The sequence below is a fragment of the Gastrolobium bilobum genome, unplaced genomic scaffold (assembly GCF_033153095.1).
Source record: "Gastrolobium bilobum isolate Gb01-03AN ecotype WA unplaced genomic scaffold, APGP_CSIRO_Gbil_v1 utg4554, whole genome shotgun sequence".
Taxonomy (NCBI): Eukaryota; Viridiplantae; Streptophyta; class Magnoliopsida; order Fabales; family Fabaceae; genus Gastrolobium; species Gastrolobium bilobum.
In genome coordinates this window covers 126,204-147,328 of record NW_026896571.1, presented here as the reverse complement: position 1 = coordinate 147,328, position 21,125 = coordinate 126,204, and the positions used below count along the sequence as shown (strand labels likewise).

Here is a 21,125-nt window from a genome sequence, read left to right as displayed (position 1 = left end):
AATTTGGATTTAATATTTTTCATGTTGTATTAGAAGATAAATATTTTTTTTTACACACACATAAAAGTGTATGATGTAACGCCCTGTTGTACACCCGGTTTGTTAACATTACGTATGATATTAAGCGCAGTTACAATCACAATAGTTCAATTAAAAATACGCCTAAACTTTTTCTTTTTAAACGTTATACGTTCCATTAATAATAATTACCGTATTTAAAATAAACTGAAACAGTAATTGTAACTCAATGACATTGCGGAATAATCAAATGTGGCTTGATAATATCACACTGGTCCTATTAGACATTGCTATGGGGTTCCCATAAATCCCACAACCTTATTTTTATTTTTTAGCAAATTGGGCAGCTCACTAGGCTCCTTGCTGAAGCAAGCTCCCTAGCGAGCACATTGCTCGCTCAAGCAAACACTACAACGAGCAAATTAAATCCTCAGTCAGTAGCTATTTCCCAGGTGTTCTGTTTCCACGTAGCCTTCCTCGCTAGAGCGAGGCTAACAACGAGCGAGCTCGCTCACCAGCTTACTCGAGCGAGCTCATGAGCAAAGAGTCCCCTGCTTTGAGTTAGCTTCGGTCTCCATTTTATTTAGCTCGCTAGCCTCCTTACTGGAGCGAGCTCGCCAGAATTTGGGCATGTCCTATTTGTTTTATGGCTCAACCCTCACATGTTTGGCACACCAATTGGGTACCTAATAGGCTGGAAAGGCAACCACTAGCCCAACAAACTAGGGTGCTCTTACATCCACAAAAATCATATAAATTCAAGACTTTTTCTTATCTTTACTTGATTTCCAAGTTATGTACCTTTACCTTAATGTACAATACTTTTTGACAACCTTGCGTAATTCATTATACATTGCCTACATGTAAAAGTAAAGTACATAAGTAATAGACTTCCAAACATGCAAAATAGGCATCCATGCCCTTTCATCATATATTCATCAAGTCCATTATTACAAGATGTCCAATTATATCAAATAGCTCAACTACACATATTGAAACGTAGCTATACCGAATGACTATGATCAAGGTCCTTGGCTCCATCCAACAACATGAGGATACCAAAGGATGTTGATCATAGGCTAAGTCTACCAAAATAATCATGATATATCAAATGGGATACAAATGTAAATCCTATACATGTTCAACTAAATCTACATAGGATATCCCAAAATACATCAAAATAAAGCATCATCATGCAATCTACTGTGACTCCTGCCAATAGATGCTCCAACATCATATATACCTGAAAGGGGATCCCCACAACACGGGGTGAGATAAACATCTCAGTAAACTAAGGGTCCTTGGAGGACTTCTCCACCCCAAAGTTCACTTCAAGCAACAAGCAATAAATAACATAATCATGAACGTATGTGTTCATGCAAAGTGTGCAAACTAACTGTCTAATATTCCTGCTAGTGCCTCGCACCGTCCTCAGAATACAAATGATAGTATCCTAGCCATTCCTTGTGGTAAACATACCTTAAACAGGATGCTTAAGACAAAATCCTAAGTTCAAAGTATTGTGTATGAATTATGCAACCATGCAACATACCATATGAATTATGCAAGAACAATCTTGCCACACACCTGTGTAAGAATCCCTCTTACACTACACAACATGCATTATATTCAATCTATTGTACAACCATATAAACCAAAACCCACACGGGTTTGGTGGAACAATCAAGGGATAAATCCCAAGGTTCGAAGCTTACTTGGGAAGCCTCCTAGTCAAATGCCTGCTCCAAGCACACGAATTTCACTAGCAAGGAATTCAAACCAATCTGTGCTCAAATCCAAAATACCACAAGACAACATGCTACGAATAATACCTATTCACAAAGCAAGTTTGCAATCAATCAAATGCAAACAACGAATATATCAATATTCACCACAACATAGGCAATTCCATCACACACACCCAAAGATGCAAGAAACTCACCTACACTTGATTTCAATCAAGTTTCAACATCCAAATCCATGGATTCAACCAGTGTTTGGCCTCCTAGCTCTTGACCACTTGTCTCGATCCTAGAAATACCATGGACACCAATAATACAATCCATTTGCATTACTTGAGACACAAGCAACACCAACACATAGGCATGCGATTTATGGAAGACTAGGAAAATTACTCAAACGGTTTTCTGATCACATTTTCACCGTTTAAATCTCATCCTTAGCATATTTCACAACATACACTAAGCCTTAATCATACTCCAACATAGCCAATAATTCAACATTCTAACAAAACCCTAACTTTGCATTTCTATATAAAACACAAAGAGGTTAGGTATACTTACCACAAATCAACCCACAATGGCTCAAGGAATGTATTTCAACCCCCAATAAGACAATGCACCACCTCAAGCTCCTTGCAAAACCCCAAAACCGCCATTTTTTTCAAGGTTTTCCTCACTACTTAAGGCTTAGGATTTTACTCTCCTTGCAATTCCAAGCAACTTTGAAGTTGGAACCAAGTGATTTGACTCAATTTAGGTTTTTTAAGCTCCAAACCCCCCAACAATGGCTTCCTTTTCTTTCTTTCTCTGAAATGGTCTCATTTTTCATCTAATTAATTCAAGTTTCGCACTTGCTCGCTTGACTCCTCGCTCTAGCGAGCTTCACCAGCGAGAAATTACCACGCTAGCTGGACAGCTCGCTCTAGCGAGCTCCACCGAGGAGTGGCTGACAGGCCCTTCTTGAAGCCCAATTTCCTTACTTAAGCCCACTTATTCTTTTAACCCAAATTTTTGTTCATAAATACAACTCTACATTGATTGAACTAAGTATTCCACTTATTTTATCTATAATGTTCCTGATAAAATTTTAATCTAATTCTTTTATAAGGAGGTTATACTTACCACCAGCTAAACTTACCACCTTTACAACCAATCTAATCACCATTAGATTAGAATTAAATCTAATGGTGATAATTTCCCCTTATAATCTTATTTTTTCTCTCACATCCCCTCTCTATCTGCCTCTCTCTCTCTCTAGGTTTTCATCCCCTCTCTGTTTGTCTCTAGTTTTTTTGGTAAACAAAAGAGGCAAGGCCCCAAAAACAACAAAGCAAAAACTAAACAGCAAGAAGAAATAAACTAATCCGGTGCAGTAGCCCAGATCTGAGCAGAAGACCCCTCCAGATCAGCGAACCGAGTAATAAAAGAATACATTTTTTAATAAGATTAACTAACGACTTAACGAATTTTTTATTGTCTTTGACAAACACAGGCCATTGCAGTATACTCTTAATCTTCTTAGGATCCACGGACATTCTCAGTTTGGATATTATGTTGCCCAAGTATCTAAATCATTTCTCTTTCAGGGTGTTGGAAGCCTTTACAACAAATGCTTTAGCGTTTTTTTTTATATACTCATCCATTATCCTTCCTTGCCTAAAAGTGGCGAGGCTCTCATACATGTTTCCATGAGTTCGATCTCTAAAGTGTTGAATCAAGGCTACCATTGAACCTTCCAAATCTAGAGAGAGAAAGAGGCAGACAGAGAGGGGATGAAAACCTAGAGAGAGAGAGAAAGGCAGACAAAGAAGGGATGTGAGAGAAAAAAATTAAAATTATAAGGGGTAACTAATCACTGTCAGATTTAATTCTAATATAACGATGATTAAATTGGTTGTAAGGGTGGTAAGTTTAGCTGGTTGTAAGTATAACCCTCGCTTTCTTTTATTAAGTCTCTCACTTAATTAGACATAATTAAATAATTAATCTCGTGTAATTAGGCATTTAACAATTAGGGTAATTATATATGAGACCCATGCTTTTTCTTTTTCTTTCTTCTCTTCACATGGACCAATATGGGTTCCACACACTTTTACGTGTGTGTAGAAAATAAATTTATATCCTATAACATGAGAAACATGAAAAAGTGGGTGGGACCCACTTTTCTCCTTTATTTTACTTTTCTTTAGTGGATTTCACTCACTTTTTTGTGTGTTGCTTTGTCTTATACAATATGAGAAACATATTCCCCAAAAATAAATCTCTAACTTTATCTAAAAATATTGTTACTACATAAAAATTGTTAGTCAATTTAAAATATGTTTTTAAAAATTTATGTAATAAAAGGGAAATTTAGTAAATTACTTTACGAATTATAATATATTTTATTTAAAATTATGACTTTTATATTTTTTAAAAATATTAAAATAGAAACTAATTTAAAAAGGGGAAGGTTATACTTACAACCTATTTTCGTTTACAACTTCTTACAACCATATCTTAACCGTTAATTTTCGTTAATAAACGGTTATCATTTATTGTGAATTAATAATTAACTAATAAATTTCATTTGCGAAAATGATAACCGTTGATTGACAGAAATTAACGGTTAAGATATAGTTGTAAGAGGTTGTAAACGAAAATAGGTTGTAATTATAACCTTTCCTATTTAAAAATAAGTCAAAAGGAAAAAAAAAATAATTTTGAAAAACTATATGAAATAATATTATAAAGAATTTTTTTTCAATTTATATTTTATCTATTTTGCTTCATACACAAAATAAAATAATTGCTTATCTAATACATATCAAACATGAGATAAAATATGAAATAGGTGTTTACCAAAAAAAATATATATATATATGAAATAGGCACTCATCCTTTCCTACACTTACTTAACCTTATTATCAAACAAGCCTTAGAAGAAATAGAAATGTATTAAAATTATATATATAGTTGGACACTGAATTTTGAATGAAAGCATGTTCTCTGCCGAAGTAACCAAATTACCCGGCGGAAAGTTTGTTAAACATGCCTGGCATGCATGTTGATTTGTTCCCGCAAAATATATAGAAAGATAACGTGATATAAAAGCAACATGTACTAGCAAGGGACCATGACGAATGTAAAATGTCATGAATCCCTATGCTGCTTGACAAGTCAAACAGTATATTCCTCACCAGCACTATCAACTCTTTATTAAATTCCATCCATATCTCTATCTCTTCCTGTTTTTAATTCCCTCCTATGCTGTTGTTATTAAGCAACACAAATTCAAAAATTTCGATCTCGATCACTATCTGTTCCCACCTTCCTGTTGTTAACCATAACAAAGTCAAACTATGGAAATCAAACTCATCAAAAAATATAGGGAAATATAAGAATCATGTTGCAGGAATGATACTGTTCATTCCTGCAACAAGGATACGGCGTCGTATCCTAAGGATACGGCGTCGTATCCTGATTTTGGTTTGACTTTTTTTTTTTAAGCGTGGGACCCACACTTGATTTGTGTGTGTAAGAAAGTACTCTTGTCATGTCAAATGACAAAAAGGGAACCCAAAAATATAATTCCAAAAATGGATGCAATCTGAATCCATCGTTCATTATATTATATATTAGACAAACCACTACATAAGTAGTCAAATATTGCAACTGGTATGATAATTACAGTTTGAATATTTCAACTGAAACATAAGAGGGACTAGTCAACACTTATTCACTTTAAAGCTTATATTTAAGAGGTTCCTTAACTCCTAGTAAGGTTATTTTCCATTCCCCCCCTTGCGGAACTCCTCAAAAGAACCATGGGGAGTGAAAGCAACTTTGCCGAAGTTCAAGTGACAGGAAATACAGCTATGGATGCAGCAGAGAAGAGGCTCAATGAACTTGGTTACAAGCAAGAATTGAGAAGAGAAATGGTTTTTTATTTTTTATTTTTGGTCATCTTGTTTTTGATGGAGTTGATTCCTGATCCTTTTTTTTTTTTCCTGAAAATAAAATAAATTTTCTAGTAAGCAAATTTGTTTAACTTTTCCATTTATGGTGCAGACTATGTTCAAAACTCTGGCAATATCATTTTCAACGATGACCCTTTTCACTGGAATTACACCTCTCTATGGTTCTAGCCTTCAATATGCAGGCCCTGCAACTCTTGTCTGGGGATGGGTAGTGGTTTCTTTCTTCACTTGGTTCGTTGGGATTGCGATGGCTGAGATATGCTCCTCTTTCCCGGTTTGTCTCTTTTCATAAAGTTTATTTATGTAATTTATTTGTAATTGTTGTACTTTATGGCTTATGAAGTTAACATATGATTTTATATTTGTTTAATTAATTATGGAAACTAGTGGAGTAGTCACATTGGAATCAGCAAGTGCCTTGGCACTAGCTGGTTTCCAATATCAGAAGTTATTTTTAATCTTCAGTAACTGTAAATGGTTTGCTTCCTTTATAGCTGTTGCTTTTGGCGCTGGCTTCTTTCATGGTTGGCTGATTTTTGACACTAGCTTCTCAATTTTTTTGGCTCCGCCACTGGCCAAACCATAACATTTTACCTATATCCCACTCCTCAAATTGCAGCTCCCTATATGAAGTTTTTCCATCATTTTATCTCTATAGTAACATCAAACATAGAAGTTAATTTCTGATGGCCATTTAGGAAACTTTACATACTAAAAATACTCTATTCCTGCTGCAGAAATGAGTAAATGAATTCAGTAGTTTACAGAACTAACTTGTACTTCCAATTCAATATAACAGACAACTGGTTCTCTATACTTTTGGGCTGCCCATTTAGCCGGTCCCAAATGGGGACCATTTTCTTCATGGTGCTGTGCTTGGCTCGAAGCCATAGGGCTTATTGCTGGGATTGGGACTCAGGTACTTAACAATTTGGTGAAATTTCTACTCAATGTTTTCATAGAATGTTTACATAGTAACGCATGCTTTTCACTGTTGGAAAGGCATATGCAGGATCACAAACGTTGCAGAGTATAATCCTACTCTCAACAGGTACAAATAAAGGTGGAGGGTACCTCACTCCAAAATGGCTGTTCTTGTGTATGTACATTGGCCTCACTATTATTTGGGCAGCACTGAACACATTTGCTTTAGAAGTGATTGCATTGATCGATATGATTTCAATATGGTGGCAGGTACTTTTGCTTCTTTATATATACCTATAACTGCCACAGGATGGCCTAAGCTTGCTTATTCTATGATTAAGAGGAGAGAATAGAAGCGGGAGATATTTGATTAAACCCAAGTAAACTTACTACGGGTAGCTTATATTTACGAACTTTTTATTTACAAATTTTTACAAACTACACTATATACTACGGGTAGTACATGCTCAAGTAGGATGTACTTTCCATAGTACATAGTATAGTTTGTAAGAACTTGTAAACAAAAGTTTGTAAATATTACCCTGTTCACTTACTATAGTTCATCTCTATCAAGAAAATATTATGTAATGTACTTCACAATATGGTCAACAATTTTAATGTTCTTTTGGTGTATTAAGAGTAACTAACTCGTTTATTCTGTGTCAGGTTATTGGTGGAACGGTGATAGTCATAATGTTACCTCTGGTATCACTAACTAGAAAACCTGCTTCATATGTATTCACAAATTTCGAATTGGCCACTGGATCAACAGGAATATCAAGCAAACCATATGCAGTCATTCTATCATTTCTTGTCAGTCAGTATTCCCTCTATGGATATGATGCTGCAGCACATCTAACTGAAGAAACTAAAGGTGCAGACAAGAATGGACCTATTGCAATACTAGCTAGTATTGGTATCATTTCAGTGTTTGGATGGGCTTACATCTTGGCACTTACATTCAGCATTCAGGTAAGCATATGTAAATTGAAGTTAGTAATAAACATCTTGAAGAGTATATAGAATCAAGTGAGTTCTTTTAGTTTGCTTGTCTGTTGTCTTAGGATACACTAAACATCTTTGATCTAAAGGATGATAGTTACGCTAGTTTTCAACTCTCATTCAGGATTTTGGTTACCTTTATGATCTAAACAATGAAACTGCTGGAGCATTTGTGCCAGCACAAATACTCTATGATGCATTCCATGGAAGATATCACAATTCTGCTGGAGCAATCATTCTACTATGTATCATTTGGGGTTCATTCTTCTTTGGTGGGCTTTCAATCACTACAAGTGCTGCCAGAGTGGTAAGTACAGTATTTTTTTCTTCTTCTCTTTTTGTTGCTTAGATTCATGAAACCTTGGGGTATCTAACTTCCACAATCAGTTTACCTCCTTTGCAATTGCTAGAAGATATCTTGTGAGGAAAAGGAAGTATTAGATTATCCAATTTTCAGCTTTGATTACAGATTAATAATGCTTTAAGAAGTAATGGGGTTTTGGTTGCTAGTGTCTGAACCAAAAAGATATTGGGGGAATAATGCCTCCTTACCAGTGTGGTGTATCTCAAACAATTTTCAGGTTTATGCTCTGTCAAGAGATAAGGGAGTTCCTTTTTCATCCATATGGAGGAAACTGCATCCAAAACACAAGGTTCCCTCAAATGCAGTTTGGCTCTGTGCAGCAATCTGCATTCTTCTTGGTCTCCCAATTTTGAAGGTCAATGTAGTCTTTACTGCAATAACTTCAATATGTACAATTGGATGGGTTGGTGGTTATGCAGTTCCAATCTTTGCAAGGATGGTGATGCCTGAGAAGAACTTCAAGCCTGGGCCATTTTATTTGGGCAAAGCAAGAAGACCAATCTGCCTGGTGGCATTTCTATGGATTTGTTACACATGTTCTGTATTCCTTTTGCCAACTGTGTACCCAATTTCTTGGAATACATTCAATTATGCACCAGTTGCTTTGGGGGTGGGTTTAGGTCTAATAATGCTTTGGTGGCTGTTGGATGCAAGAAAATGGTTCAAGGGGCCAGTTAGGAATATTGACATTCAAAATGGCAAGGTTTAATTCTTCAGAAGTTTCAAAAATATTTGAAGGGATATCCTTTATATTGTTTTCGTTTGTGTTTCTTTGACTTGTACGTTCTATGGTCCACAATATAGTTGAAATTTCCGTGTCAGTTAGAAAATGTACAGTCATTCGGTTCAAAAAGGTATGAATGATAATTAGAGTTGTAAATGGGACAGATTAATTCAAACTTTGGCTTTGATAGTCTATTAAATGTTTGATTTATACAGTGTTATGAAACCCGGTGACCCGGAATCCGACGAACCTGTCATCGGACCAGTTCCAGTCAAGCATCGAACTGACCATGCATCGGACCTTGTCAAACTCGGTCAAAATCGATGACCGGTCGGGTCATGCATTTTTATAAAATAAAAAAAAAACTAAAATCCGTAATTGTTTCGTCTTGTTAAAAGAATTGTAGAACTCATTTTAAAAAATTTTGTAATTTTATTTGTCAGTAGTATACTCTTCTACAATGAAATCAAATTTCAGCTTCCAATACTGAAGCAATTCGCAGAACAAAAAATTAAGAGAACGTGACGTATGTCATTTAAATGTAGATGAATTTGAAAAATATGAGTTCACAGCATTTGACCTTTTGAATGTTATTAAGAGGTATGTTTATAGGGATTATGAGTTACAATTTAAATTGACATAGTAATATCGTGTATTTTCATTTATTTGTGCTTTATGAACTTGTAAAAGTGTGATTGAGTAATTTTTGAACTTATTTAGTGAATCTTGTTTAACTCATTTTAGATATGGAGAATATAATTAAATTTATATGTTTATATTTATATATATCCAGGTCAATCGATTCGATCAGTGACTCAGTGGCCCAATACCCCGATCGGGTCGATGCCCGGGTCGAATTTAATAACACTGAATTTATAGGTCTGATCTGACCTATTATACAAAACTAAAATGGCTAACACGACACGTAAGGCCTACCAAACTAAAGTTTATAAGCCTAAACCAAATTGAAATATAAAAGATAAAAAAATTTATTTATAAAGATCACATGAAATGATATTTTCATTAACGACACATGAAATAATATTCATAAAGATCACATGAAAATATTCATAAAAATTACATGAAAATTTCATATATGTATATATACATATAATTTGCATTTTCTTTATTAATTTAATTTAGTATTATATTTTAAATTTTAAATAAATAATTATTATTTATTAAAATAACATTAATCTTATTATTTTGAAAATGAGTGTCACAAATTAGGGGTGTTCGCGATTTGGATTGGATCGGTTTTGGAAGCAAAAATCTTCCGATTCAATCCCTTCGGTTTTTTTTTTCAAATCCGATTCGATCAAATCCAATTTTTTTGGGTTTGAATTGGATCGGTTTTTGATTTTTTGAAAAGTCTAAAATTTGTTTTACGATTATTGTGCAAATAACTTATTTTAAATATCTTGACTTTGTAAAGTTGTTTTTTAATACAGAAACATCAGTAAATGATAATATAATTTTTTTTTGCAATGAGATATGAAGCTCTACACAGATGAAATTTTGCTAATGCGATGTGACTAGGTTTTTTTTTTTGAGTTTAGTTGATGGGTTAATGGGTCATTGGATTTAGAATTTTTTGGGCTATGATTGGAGAAAGACCTGAGTAGGTAAAGAGAGAAATTAATATATTGGATCGATTTTCATCAACCAAACCAAAAACCGATCCAATCCAATTAAATTTGTGATTTTTTTTTCAGTTTTCGATTTTTCAATTTTTGAATTCTTCGATTATCGATTTTTCGGTTCGATCACCGCAGTTTGAATCGATTTGAATCAGTTGATAAACACCCCTATTACAAATCATGATTTCAGAATATGTCTTTAAGTGAACAATATATATCATAAATATATTATATTATTAAAAGAATTAAAACGCTTGTAAACTTTTAGACCAAGCTTTGTAAAGTGGATTTATGTCCTAATTTTTAAATGAATTTTTCTAAAAGTCTAAACCTGTTTTATTTAGAAAATAAAACAAGTCAGGCTATTCTGTCTGGTCTATTTACATCTTTAATTGATTCAATTTTTGTCATGCTTCATATGCTGAAGTAAAATTGGGATGCAAACAAGTCATAACCAAACATGTTATTTTTGCAAACGAGCAGTTCATAGACATATTACACATCGTTAAGCTTATTTATTGATTTTACTCAAAATCACTTAGGAACTACTTCCCGGGCAAAGTTGTGTGGAAACCTCTTCACCTTTGCTTTGAGTTCCCTAAGTTCTTTTAAATCTTCCACCCATATACTATAACTTGAGTTCTTAGCGAGAACATCTTGGGATACCTCCTTATTTTCAATAAGTTTCATCGCATACTTTTCAAATTTCTCAATGTGATCCCACAACACAGCCAGCTTGCTTGTGTCACTCTCACTTCTAGCACCATTCAACCAATCCATTGCTTCCTCCACCCTTGCCCAAAAACAAGAATCTTGTGTCAAACTTGCAAACTTGCTCCTCTCATTATTTTCTTCAGCAGTGACCATTGTATCCTTCCACCACCTATCAAAAACCTCATATCTCCTCTCTCTACCATGCTTAATGTAATGGCCCTTGGTTGTGTGCATCCTCTTCCCATAATATTCTGCAATATCCAATGGCTCAACCAGGAGTTTATAGAAATGTGAAGCATTGACCCATTTAGCTCGCATTTCAAAATCATGAGGCAACTCATTTCTCTCTTTCATGTCAATTACATTGTCCCAGAACCTAGCAAGTTTGCGACGATTCATGTTGACTTTCATGTCCCTTTTTGAAAAGCCCCTCCTCCTCTTGAACAAGTCATAGTATCCCATTTGATCAATTTGCTGGTCACACCAAGCTTTATACCATTCTATTTCGGCCCTGTAAGGTACAACCTTGGATAATCTAACTGCTAGCCTAGCAGCATTCTGGGTTGGTGAAGGTCCCATTCTCCTTGTCATCTTAAGGCACTCCTTGGCAGGTTCTATAGCCGATTCCTATAGTTAAATGAAAGTAATTTGTTCAGCAAAATCACCTTCTTCTAGTGGAAACATGTGTAGCTAATAATAATATTAGTGAGAAGACACTGCAAAGTTACTCATGTGCAATAAGAAAAAAGATTGACAATTTAGTATTAAAAGTAAAAAACATAGAGAGAAAGAAACATCACATAATGATGGGACAAGATAGTGCAATTACCTGGTTTGCTAACCCTGAAGACTGAACCGCCAATTCAAGCCCTGCTTCATAGCTTGACTCAGGAATGTTTCCCTGCATGGAATTTTTCTGGTTCAAAAATTGCAAAGACAATTTATTAACATAGTCTCCATACTTTAGATGGTCCTCAATACTACAAGCTGGAGAACTTGATAAAAGCATCAAATGCATCATCTTTACAACTGTGGTTGAACTATCCACACACACTGCTCCTTCTTCTGAAACAAAAAAGTAGCTCCCAAATGGGTGAAACATAATTGGCACTGACCCTTCTCCCATTTGTGTGGCTGCATGCAAGTAACTCATTACAAAGTTGAACAACTCAGCTTTCTGTTTGTCAGAAATTTGAACTGCAAGCTTCCCAAAGTGTGGAGCAGTCATAGACAATTGCCAAACCTGAAGCAGGTTATTTAGCTGAGCAGTGTGTGGTACTATAGGGGCAAAGAGCAACCTTGGCATTATGTCATGCTTTGAGACCACGTGACAGAAGTTACCACCCCATCTTTCTTTGAGAATGGCACGAGAAAAAGAGCCATTACCTAGCAATGGTGAACCAAAAGTGATGCACAAAACTGACAGAGACACAGAGGAAGGTATGTGTTGGAGGTAAGACAAAAGCCAAAGAGCACATAGAGAGGCAGTGGCTCCTCCAATTGAATGGCCGGTAATAACAATTGATTTGGTGTTGCTATTTTCCATTATTGCCAACATCTGCATGGTAACATTAAATTTTGAACAATTAGTTGAGAATGAAATTCTAGGAAAACAAATTTAAGAAACAGTAACCAAAAAAAAGAAAGAAATCATTTTAAGATTGTAATATGGAATATTAAATTAACGAATAAAACAAATGATTTTGATTTCATATGAATCGTTAAACATGTTTGATTTCATATTCATTTTCTCAAAAAGTAGGTAAGGTGCACATGGTGTTGGCCAGTACGGCACGACTTCGATTTCGTTGTGTTAACATCTTGATAATTCGAGTCTTTGTAGTCTTGCTTCCGAAACATTGAACAAAGACTAATGCTACTTCTAATTTTGTACACCAGAAAGTTCACTTCCCCTACTAGCTCAATTTGTTGTATGAAGGCTTAAATAATCAGATTATATTTGTTCAAAAAAATAATAATCAGATTATATATTATTGATAGAGAGAGTTTTGTCATTCTTATAGTCCTTCCGAGCTTAAATCTGAATTAGTTAATGCCGAATAATTTATAAAATAAAAAAAAAGTAAATATTCTTTTTGGTCCTCAGCAAATTTCACACGATGCCCGCTTTAGTCCCTAGCAAATAAAAAGACCTATCGTGGTCCCTAAGAAATTCAAAATGAACTCATTTAGCTAAAATCGTAGTCCCTCACAAATTCAAAAAAGACTCATATTAGTCTCAAAAGGACTAAAATGGGTCCATTTTGAATTTTTTATAAACCACGATGAGCTTTTTTAGTTGCTGGGGACTAAAACGGACATCCTAAAATTTGCTAATGAAAAAAAGAGTATTTACTTTAAAAAAACTGGATTTAACCAAGCCTGCCTGAAATCACTAACACTTTCACACAAACAATTACTCAAATGGATATTATTCAACAATTCTGGTTTCACTAACGCTTTCACAGAAATCAGGAAGGCATTAAATTAGTCACACTTTCACACAAATGACACGTAAAATATAATTGAATTATTATTTTATTTTTTTCACGCATCAATATAATGATGATGAGGCATTAAATTAGAATAATGGAGGTTTAGTAATTTCTATCGTTGACTCTGAAAATTGATCCCACTACGAGTCAATGTTATGCCTTTATTATATGGCATCATCTATTAGTGGCCGAGGCAAATGATGTCCCTTCAAAGTCTATCCTTTCGAATTGGAATCTTGGAGGGCTTGGTTGGTGGGACCCATGTTCGGCATGAGCTTGTGGCTTTTAGCACGCGGAAAACACGGCGAAAATCTTCTTTGCTTTTTGTTCCTTATTTTATATCCAGAATTAAAAAGGGACATAGAAAATCAATCAAAACAAATGATGGTAGGTTAATGGATGAATCGGAGTTGAGAGGGTGACAAAAGGATTTTGGTTCAATTTTTATTAATATTATCTTTGGGAGAGACAAAAATTTTAATCCTTTATCCCTCTTGTATTTAAAATTAGTCTTATAATCGATTTAAAAAATCGTAACTTATGAAAATATTTGAAAAATTTATTCAACTTAAAGATGTAATTAGAGTTTATGTCAAAAAGAAAATCAATTAAGATTTTCGCGAATAAAGCGCCCACCAGTGTCACTACCACAATGCAAACCGACACGAAAAGTGACTTTTTTGGGTTGAAGACTCAAGCCCCATTTCAATTTTCAAAGTTGTTGTTCTTCACAAACTTGATTGATTTCAAAATTTGACAAACCGACAAAAAAAGTGGGAGTTGCGGACTTTCTACGGATCTTGTAAATTATAAAATGCTCTACTTTGAGTGGGAATGACTGTAGCATAATCACAAAACTAGGGTAAACTAATGTTATTTTACCTCAAAATTAAATTAATTACTCTTACTTAATGTTATTTTTCAATCGTTGATTTAATTTTGATCTAATAATAAAAAATAATTATAAGATAAAATAGATTATAAATATAACTTCTCTCTAATTTAATTAATATAGTAATTTTACGGTGATAGTGTACTAGTTATCTCAAATCTCAATGGTAATGAAAATTGAAACACCGTCACGAAAAAATAGAACGATTAGTGCTATTTATAATAAAATTAATGATTTTTTTTTATCTCTTATACATTATAATTATTAACCAAAAATATGTTACGATTACGAGTCTCTTAAGAAAATAAATAAATAGATAGTGGGGATTTCTTTGTTTAAACTTTTCATATCATATTCGACTTATTCTTCTTCTCTAAATTTCTATTATATCCTTTCCCTGTCACCCTCATTTTCATGGCTTCACATTCACTAACATGCACATTGGAAAATTGGTGTGAAAGCGAGATGGAATGGACGATGCTGATATTTATTTATATCCAATTTTACTTTTAATTAGCCTTTTCTTTTCACTTTAATCTTGGATATATTTGTTTTCTTTATGCTTGGCTTCTTATTCTATCAACAAACTCTGCCCTTGCTAGTTCAGCAAAAAGGGGCACTACCCAACAAACCTTATCACGTAAACAATCCAATGAGAGGATACCAATTTTTTTTTCTGCTAACAACCACACACAAAAATAAATAAAAAATCAGAAAAATACCCCATTTTTAAAATTTTCTTATCAAAATTTTGATTATAAATTATTTTAAATACAAAAAAAATTAATGTAAAGAAGTAGTGAGGTGTTGGTCATTAGTCATTACATACGCTGCTTCTACTGCATTTATAGTATTATCAATTCAAAACTTAAGCCTAGCACATATGTCATAGAGAACAAGACACTAATGCCAAATACAAAACACATAACATAAACAATACGGCAAGATTTCTTACATTTTATTTAATTTTATTATTATTGGTTCGAAATTAAATCAACAATTATAAAATGACATAAAATGAAAGGTATTGATTTAATTTTAATTCAATAATAATAAAATTAATTATAAGAGGTAATAAGAAAAAAAAATATCACAGAATAATATATTATTTTCTATTTAGAGGAAAAATGATTTTACACATATTGTAAGTAGAGGTGACAAAGTGAGCGATTCGTTATCAACCCGTCAAAAAAATGAGTAAGCATGTCCCATCTTATTTTTTAAAATGGACTAAAAAACTCAATCCACTACATCCAAATTCGCGGGTTGAACCGGTTGGCCCACCGAGCTCAACCCTTTTTGCCGCTCTAGTTGTAAGGCGATGAAACAGAGAACTGAACATATGCAAGAGAGAGTCAGAAACATACCTGGTTTTGGAATGGCTTGAAAAAAGACCAAAAGAGATTTAGCATCCCAGCATGTACCATCACAGGTCCAATTCCTTCTTTGTTTCGATGCGATGAGAATAGTGGCACGTCACCGATACTATCCAATGGCACCAAGTTTCTCCAGCTAGAGTCCGACCCAACCACCATTTGGACGCCGGGAAAAGCAACATACACCACGCCGCCGCCACTTCGCTCCGTCACGAAACTCCCCGGCGGCGCGGTGGCTGCCATGCTGCACAGCCTCCATGACTCCGACAACAGTGGCGTCGAGGCCAGAAACGTTGCCAGCATCTCGCTGGTCTCAAATCTGACATATGGCAAATTCATCGTTCGAATTATTAACAACTACAACATAAGCTAATAATTAATTAGCGTACCTCTGCTTCTTCTTCTTTTTTTCTTTGAAAGTTTTTGAGGTATTATTAATTTGAAGACCATAGTTTTTATTTTATTTTAAAAATATTGGGTGGGAAATTATTCAAGTCTTAATGAGTGGTGAGGAAGAGTGAATAACTTACTGTGAAGCTTCGTCCGGAACCATGGAATAGTGGCGTGTTCTTCGATGGAGAGGCAGAATAAGCTTTGAACGAATTGAGAATTTATGTGAAAGTTTAAGCTTTTTGTATTGTATGCATAAAGTATAACCTGTGTTATACTAAAAAAAAAGAGAGTATAACCTGTGTTTAAGTGCCAAGTGTCTCTTTTTTCCTTCTTCTTTTTTTAACTCATTGTAAAATAACTCTTTATGACTAAATTCTTAAATTGTCCTTCAAATTTAAGTGTATCGTCATATTGATTTTTTTATGATTTTAATTATGAAATTCATCTATCTAAAATCTAACTCTAAGTATATTGTGTTTGTAAAGGATTAAAGTAATAATAAAATAAATAAATTTAGTAACTCTTTTATATTTTTTAGAGACTAATTTAAAAATAAGCATCTTTACAGGACTAATTAATATGATACAGTGTTAATTTTAGAAAATCGATATAAATATTTACTCTAAATATAATGACCAAAGACTACTAATTTTAATCAGTATGTTTTAAAGCCAAGTATAGTGTTTTGGCAATAAATAAATAAATAAGCATCATTCCATTACTTCTTTTTTTTTTGGTATCCCCATTACTTATCTTTTTATCATGCGATTCATCAACAATTGTATTAGTTAAATTGTTAGTTGTTTTTAGTAAACCTTAAATATTTATTATAAAATCACCATGTAATTATCAAATGTTTAATATTGAGTACATTCCATTTGAAAAAAAGGATTCAAATTAATCTAGCGGTGATTAGTTCAGTTAAAGTAAAAAAAAAAAGTGAATACCAAATGGTGGTAGCTCAGTTAGCGCATGAAAGCTAAACAAGTGGGGGTAAGAGCATGTGTTCGAATCTTTCCAATACCACCTTTGAGAGAGATTTAAAGCCTTAATCCTGGACTTGTCCCGAATCGAATTAATTGCGAAACAATGAACTGATTGGAATATTTAAAATAATAATAATAATAATAATAAAGGTGAATGAAAGTGGCAAGTGGCCCCTCTTCGTTAGGTTGATTTTTCTGAATTTTTATCAGAACTTATTGTTTAAATAGGGACAAAATTAAAAAAAATATAAAATGTAGTAACACTGGTGTTAAGGGAGTATGAGTATTTTCTATCACAAAAACATTACTGATTAAAAAGAAAAAAACTTAAGAATGTTTTAATTCTAAAGCAAACCTAAGGGTATTACTAAATGAATTTTAAAAATATAAAAACTGACAAATCTATCAGTGTTTGGTTGGAGCTTTTTGTGAGGATACCTAAGTATATGAGATTGGATTTTTGTGTTATCCATGTTTGGTAAAAAAAATTACAAAATTTTCTTAGCTAACTTGGTTCCCCATTATTTCATAATTGTGTGTAAAAATAAATGAAAAATACTGTTCAACTTATCCACTTCTAACATGGTATTTGGGAGAAAGCTGGGTAAATGACAAAAACCAACATATGCACAGTACAACTTACAACTTTTTTCCAGTAATATTTTACTCAACCAAACAACTTTTTTTACATTTTCCTACCAAACTCACTTTCCAACCATTTCCCTATCAATTACATTTTTCTAGTATTCAAAAAATTTCTCCTTAACCAAACGCCCTCTTAAGAATTAAAAAAAATCACCATCATATTTCTATTTCACATCCGGTATGAAATAGCAGAATTAAAGTATAAATACGTAAAACATTTTGGTAAAATTGGCTATAATCAGATGATAAAATTTATTCAAATACGTTTTACCAAAAAAAAAATTATTCAAATATGAAGTTATATGTGTATAAAGTATGTGTAAAAATTACTATACGCAATAATAACAACTTTATCATTTGATTTCTTTCTTTAACAGCCAGTACAGTTGAAATCCTCCATTCTTAACATACTTTTCGGTACATATATAAAAGAATCTAAGGCAATGTTTGGTTCAGGAGTTCTCAACATTTTTCCATCTAAGTGCATGTGGCAATCTCTCTTCTTCTTGTTTGGTTGAAGATTTTATGACATTTATCTATCAAACACACTTGCCCATGTAAGTACAAATGCGTGTAAAAAATGTGCAAATACACTGTTGAAGAATGCTATTTGCAACATGATATTTTTTGAAAAATCAGAGAAATCGAAAAAGTGGATGAAAATCAAGACAAGAATACCCCTCTTCTTAATCACATGTAACATTCAAAATTTTATAAAAAGGTTACTTTCGTAATTTCTATCCATTTTCTCATCAAATTTTTATTTTCAACCAAACATACACTCAGCATATTTAACCCAATTTTCCTAGTAATATTTTGCGGTACCAAACAATTTTTTTTAAACTTTTCTACCAAACTTATTTTCCTATATTTTTCCTTGTAATTACATTTTCCTAATAAAAAAAAAAATTCTCTTGAACCAAGCACCTCAAAAAGAATAAAGTTGAGTTCAATTAGCTAGTATTGAAGCTTCTAAAAAGTCAATTCGGTTATCCAAAAATAAAAAAGTCAACTCGTAGAGCGAACAAGAGGATCGATTTTTTCAAGTTATATTGGTGACCAATTAATTAAATACATAAAGGGTTCCTTTAAATACAATACGGCGTTATTTTGAGGCAGAAATCATGGTGTTTTTATAATTTTAATTTATTTCAGGATTATTATAGTCTTTATAATTATAATTTTTTAATATTTCAATTCCAAAACGACGTTATTTTTAGAATAAATGCAGAGTAACTATAGAAATATTTTTCTGATAAATAAATATACGCAACATAACTTAGTTATTCTTTATATTTCGTAGAAAAAAATGTGTTTTGGGGTTGTTATTATGATAATTAAATATTTGTATCGATGTAACGATATATGATTGAGTGATGATATTTGAAAAAATTATACTGAAAATACATCAAAATTTAATTTTTAAATAAATTACACTACTCTTAACGATATATCAACCCCTAAGGGTAGCTCAGTTGGCAGCTGAGCTCCCAAGGGATTGCTTGGTGCAGGGATCAAACACTGCCTCAAGCAGTTTCTTAGAAAACCTTTGGGGGCCAGAGGATAAGCCAAAAATCTTCGGTTGGGGATTAGTCTCGTCCTTACGGGCCGTACCCCGAGGACATGGTGCCCGGAGAAGGTTTAATGGGGATACCTCCTGACAATGTACCAAAAAAAAAAAGTAATTTTATCCGCTACACACCCATCGAAAATCGTGACACTTTTTTTTTTTTAAATGGCGGACCATATCATATGTATCTCTACAACATGAGAGAAGATCTCTCATGTAACATAAGATTAAATGAACCCTTCAATTTAACTCAAAAGCCCAAGTATCTAAAATTCTAAACAAATATAAAGTTGAATTATACTTTCTTTTTGTTTGTAAAGACAAACGTAAAAGCCCAATAAAAGAAAATGGATAAGAAGCGTGGTTTGGCCCATCCTTTATCCAACTTCTACAACAAAGAAAATGAATTGATTGTTTATCAACCGATTTAAACCATTTCAAATTTGATCGAATTGAAAAACAGATAATTAAATAAATCGAAAACAAAAATTGAAAACTGAAAAAAAAGACACAAAGTTTAATTGGATTGGATCGGTTTTCGGATTGGCTGATAAAAATCGATTTAATCCAAACCGATCCAATATATTAATTCCTCTCTACCTACTTGGACATTTCCCCAATCATAGCTCAAAAATTTCTAAACCTAAGACCCATTAACCCGTCAACTAAATTAAAAAAAAACCTAGTCACATCTCATCAATAAAATTTCATCTATGTAGAGTTTCATATCTCATTGTCCAAAAAAAAAAAATTATATTATCGTTTACTGATGCTTTTATATTTAAAAATAATAATTACAAAGCCAGTATATACAAAAGATGTTATTTGCACGATAATTATGAAATAAATTTTAGAATTTTTAAAAAACCGAAAATCGATCCAATCCAAATCGATTTTTTTTTTGAATGGATCGGATTGGATTTGAAAAAAAATCCAAACCGAATGGATAATTACATGATCAAACCGAAGAAATTGGATCAGATGATTTTTGCTTCCAAAATCGATCCAATCCATCCACGAACACCCCTACTTACGGGAAAAAAATGTGGTTTTATTTTTCTATCAATTTTTTTTTTTAAAAAAAGCTACATGTATCCTTTACGAGATGCAATTCTGTTTAGAACGGGTTCAATATTAAGATTTTAAACTCTTTCAAAAATGATACTAAAAAGAATCGAATGTATGCTCCCATCCCTATTTACTCAGCTCTCATAGGCCAATTGAGCTACCAGATATTTTTCTAACAATTTTGATTTTAATAAACCCACACCTCATACTAAGATGGATAAGACAGCCCCACTTGGATGCGTGGCTGGGTGCTGCGGCCCTCAAGTTTTAGATTTATTTTTATCAAATTATATTGCTCATTAAAAATAAATAAATGTTATAAAAGAAAATATTAGAGATAAGAGGTGGCGAATCCTCAAATAAATGTTCTAGATGTGTTGCTTAATTCACTAACTTCAGCAACCGGATACAAGGGCCAACTGACAATGGGCCTCAAAAAATTAAATTCATCATTGGCCCAAAGGATAATAGAACACACATATAGCATATATCAGCCGAACAATGAATATAACATGTAAATGGTCTAAGGTTTAGGAAATAACCAGTATTTTAAAACTCTGCCCGTTCCGGAGTCGACCTCGTCGAGTCATTGACCCCATCTCTTTGAAGGTTG

At 33.3% G+C, this 21,125-nt stretch overlaps 2 protein-coding genes across 2 annotated transcripts; one reads left to right on the top strand and one right to left on the bottom strand.

The window, feature by feature from the left end:
• Nucleotides 1-5,530: 5,530 nt before the first annotated feature.
• Nucleotides 5,531-8,848, top strand: LOC133300656 (amino-acid permease BAT1 homolog). Its single transcript, XM_061500228.1, has 7 exons — nt 5,531-5,680; nt 5,811-5,993; nt 6,519-6,638; nt 6,722-6,913; nt 7,310-7,615; nt 7,770-7,952; nt 8,227-8,848. The coding sequence occupies exons 1-7, from the start codon at nt 5,567-5,569 to the stop codon at nt 8,716-8,718; spliced, it is 1,590 nt and encodes a 529-aa protein (XP_061356212.1). The 5' UTR covers nt 5,531-5,566; the 3' UTR covers nt 8,719-8,848.
• Nucleotides 8,849-10,826: 1,978 nt separating this feature from the next.
• Nucleotides 10,827-16,460, bottom strand: LOC133300650 (lipase-like PAD4). The gene is made up of 4 exons (XM_061500224.1): nt 16,381-16,460; nt 15,842-16,169; nt 11,917-12,645; nt 10,827-11,714 (listed from the first exon to the last, which is right to left on the bottom strand). Exons 1-4 carry the CDS (start codon nt 16,401-16,403, stop codon nt 10,908-10,910), a joined length of 1,887 nt encoding a protein of 628 aa, XP_061356208.1. The 5' UTR covers nt 16,404-16,460; the 3' UTR covers nt 10,827-10,907.
• Nucleotides 16,461-21,125: the final 4,665 nt, after the last annotated feature.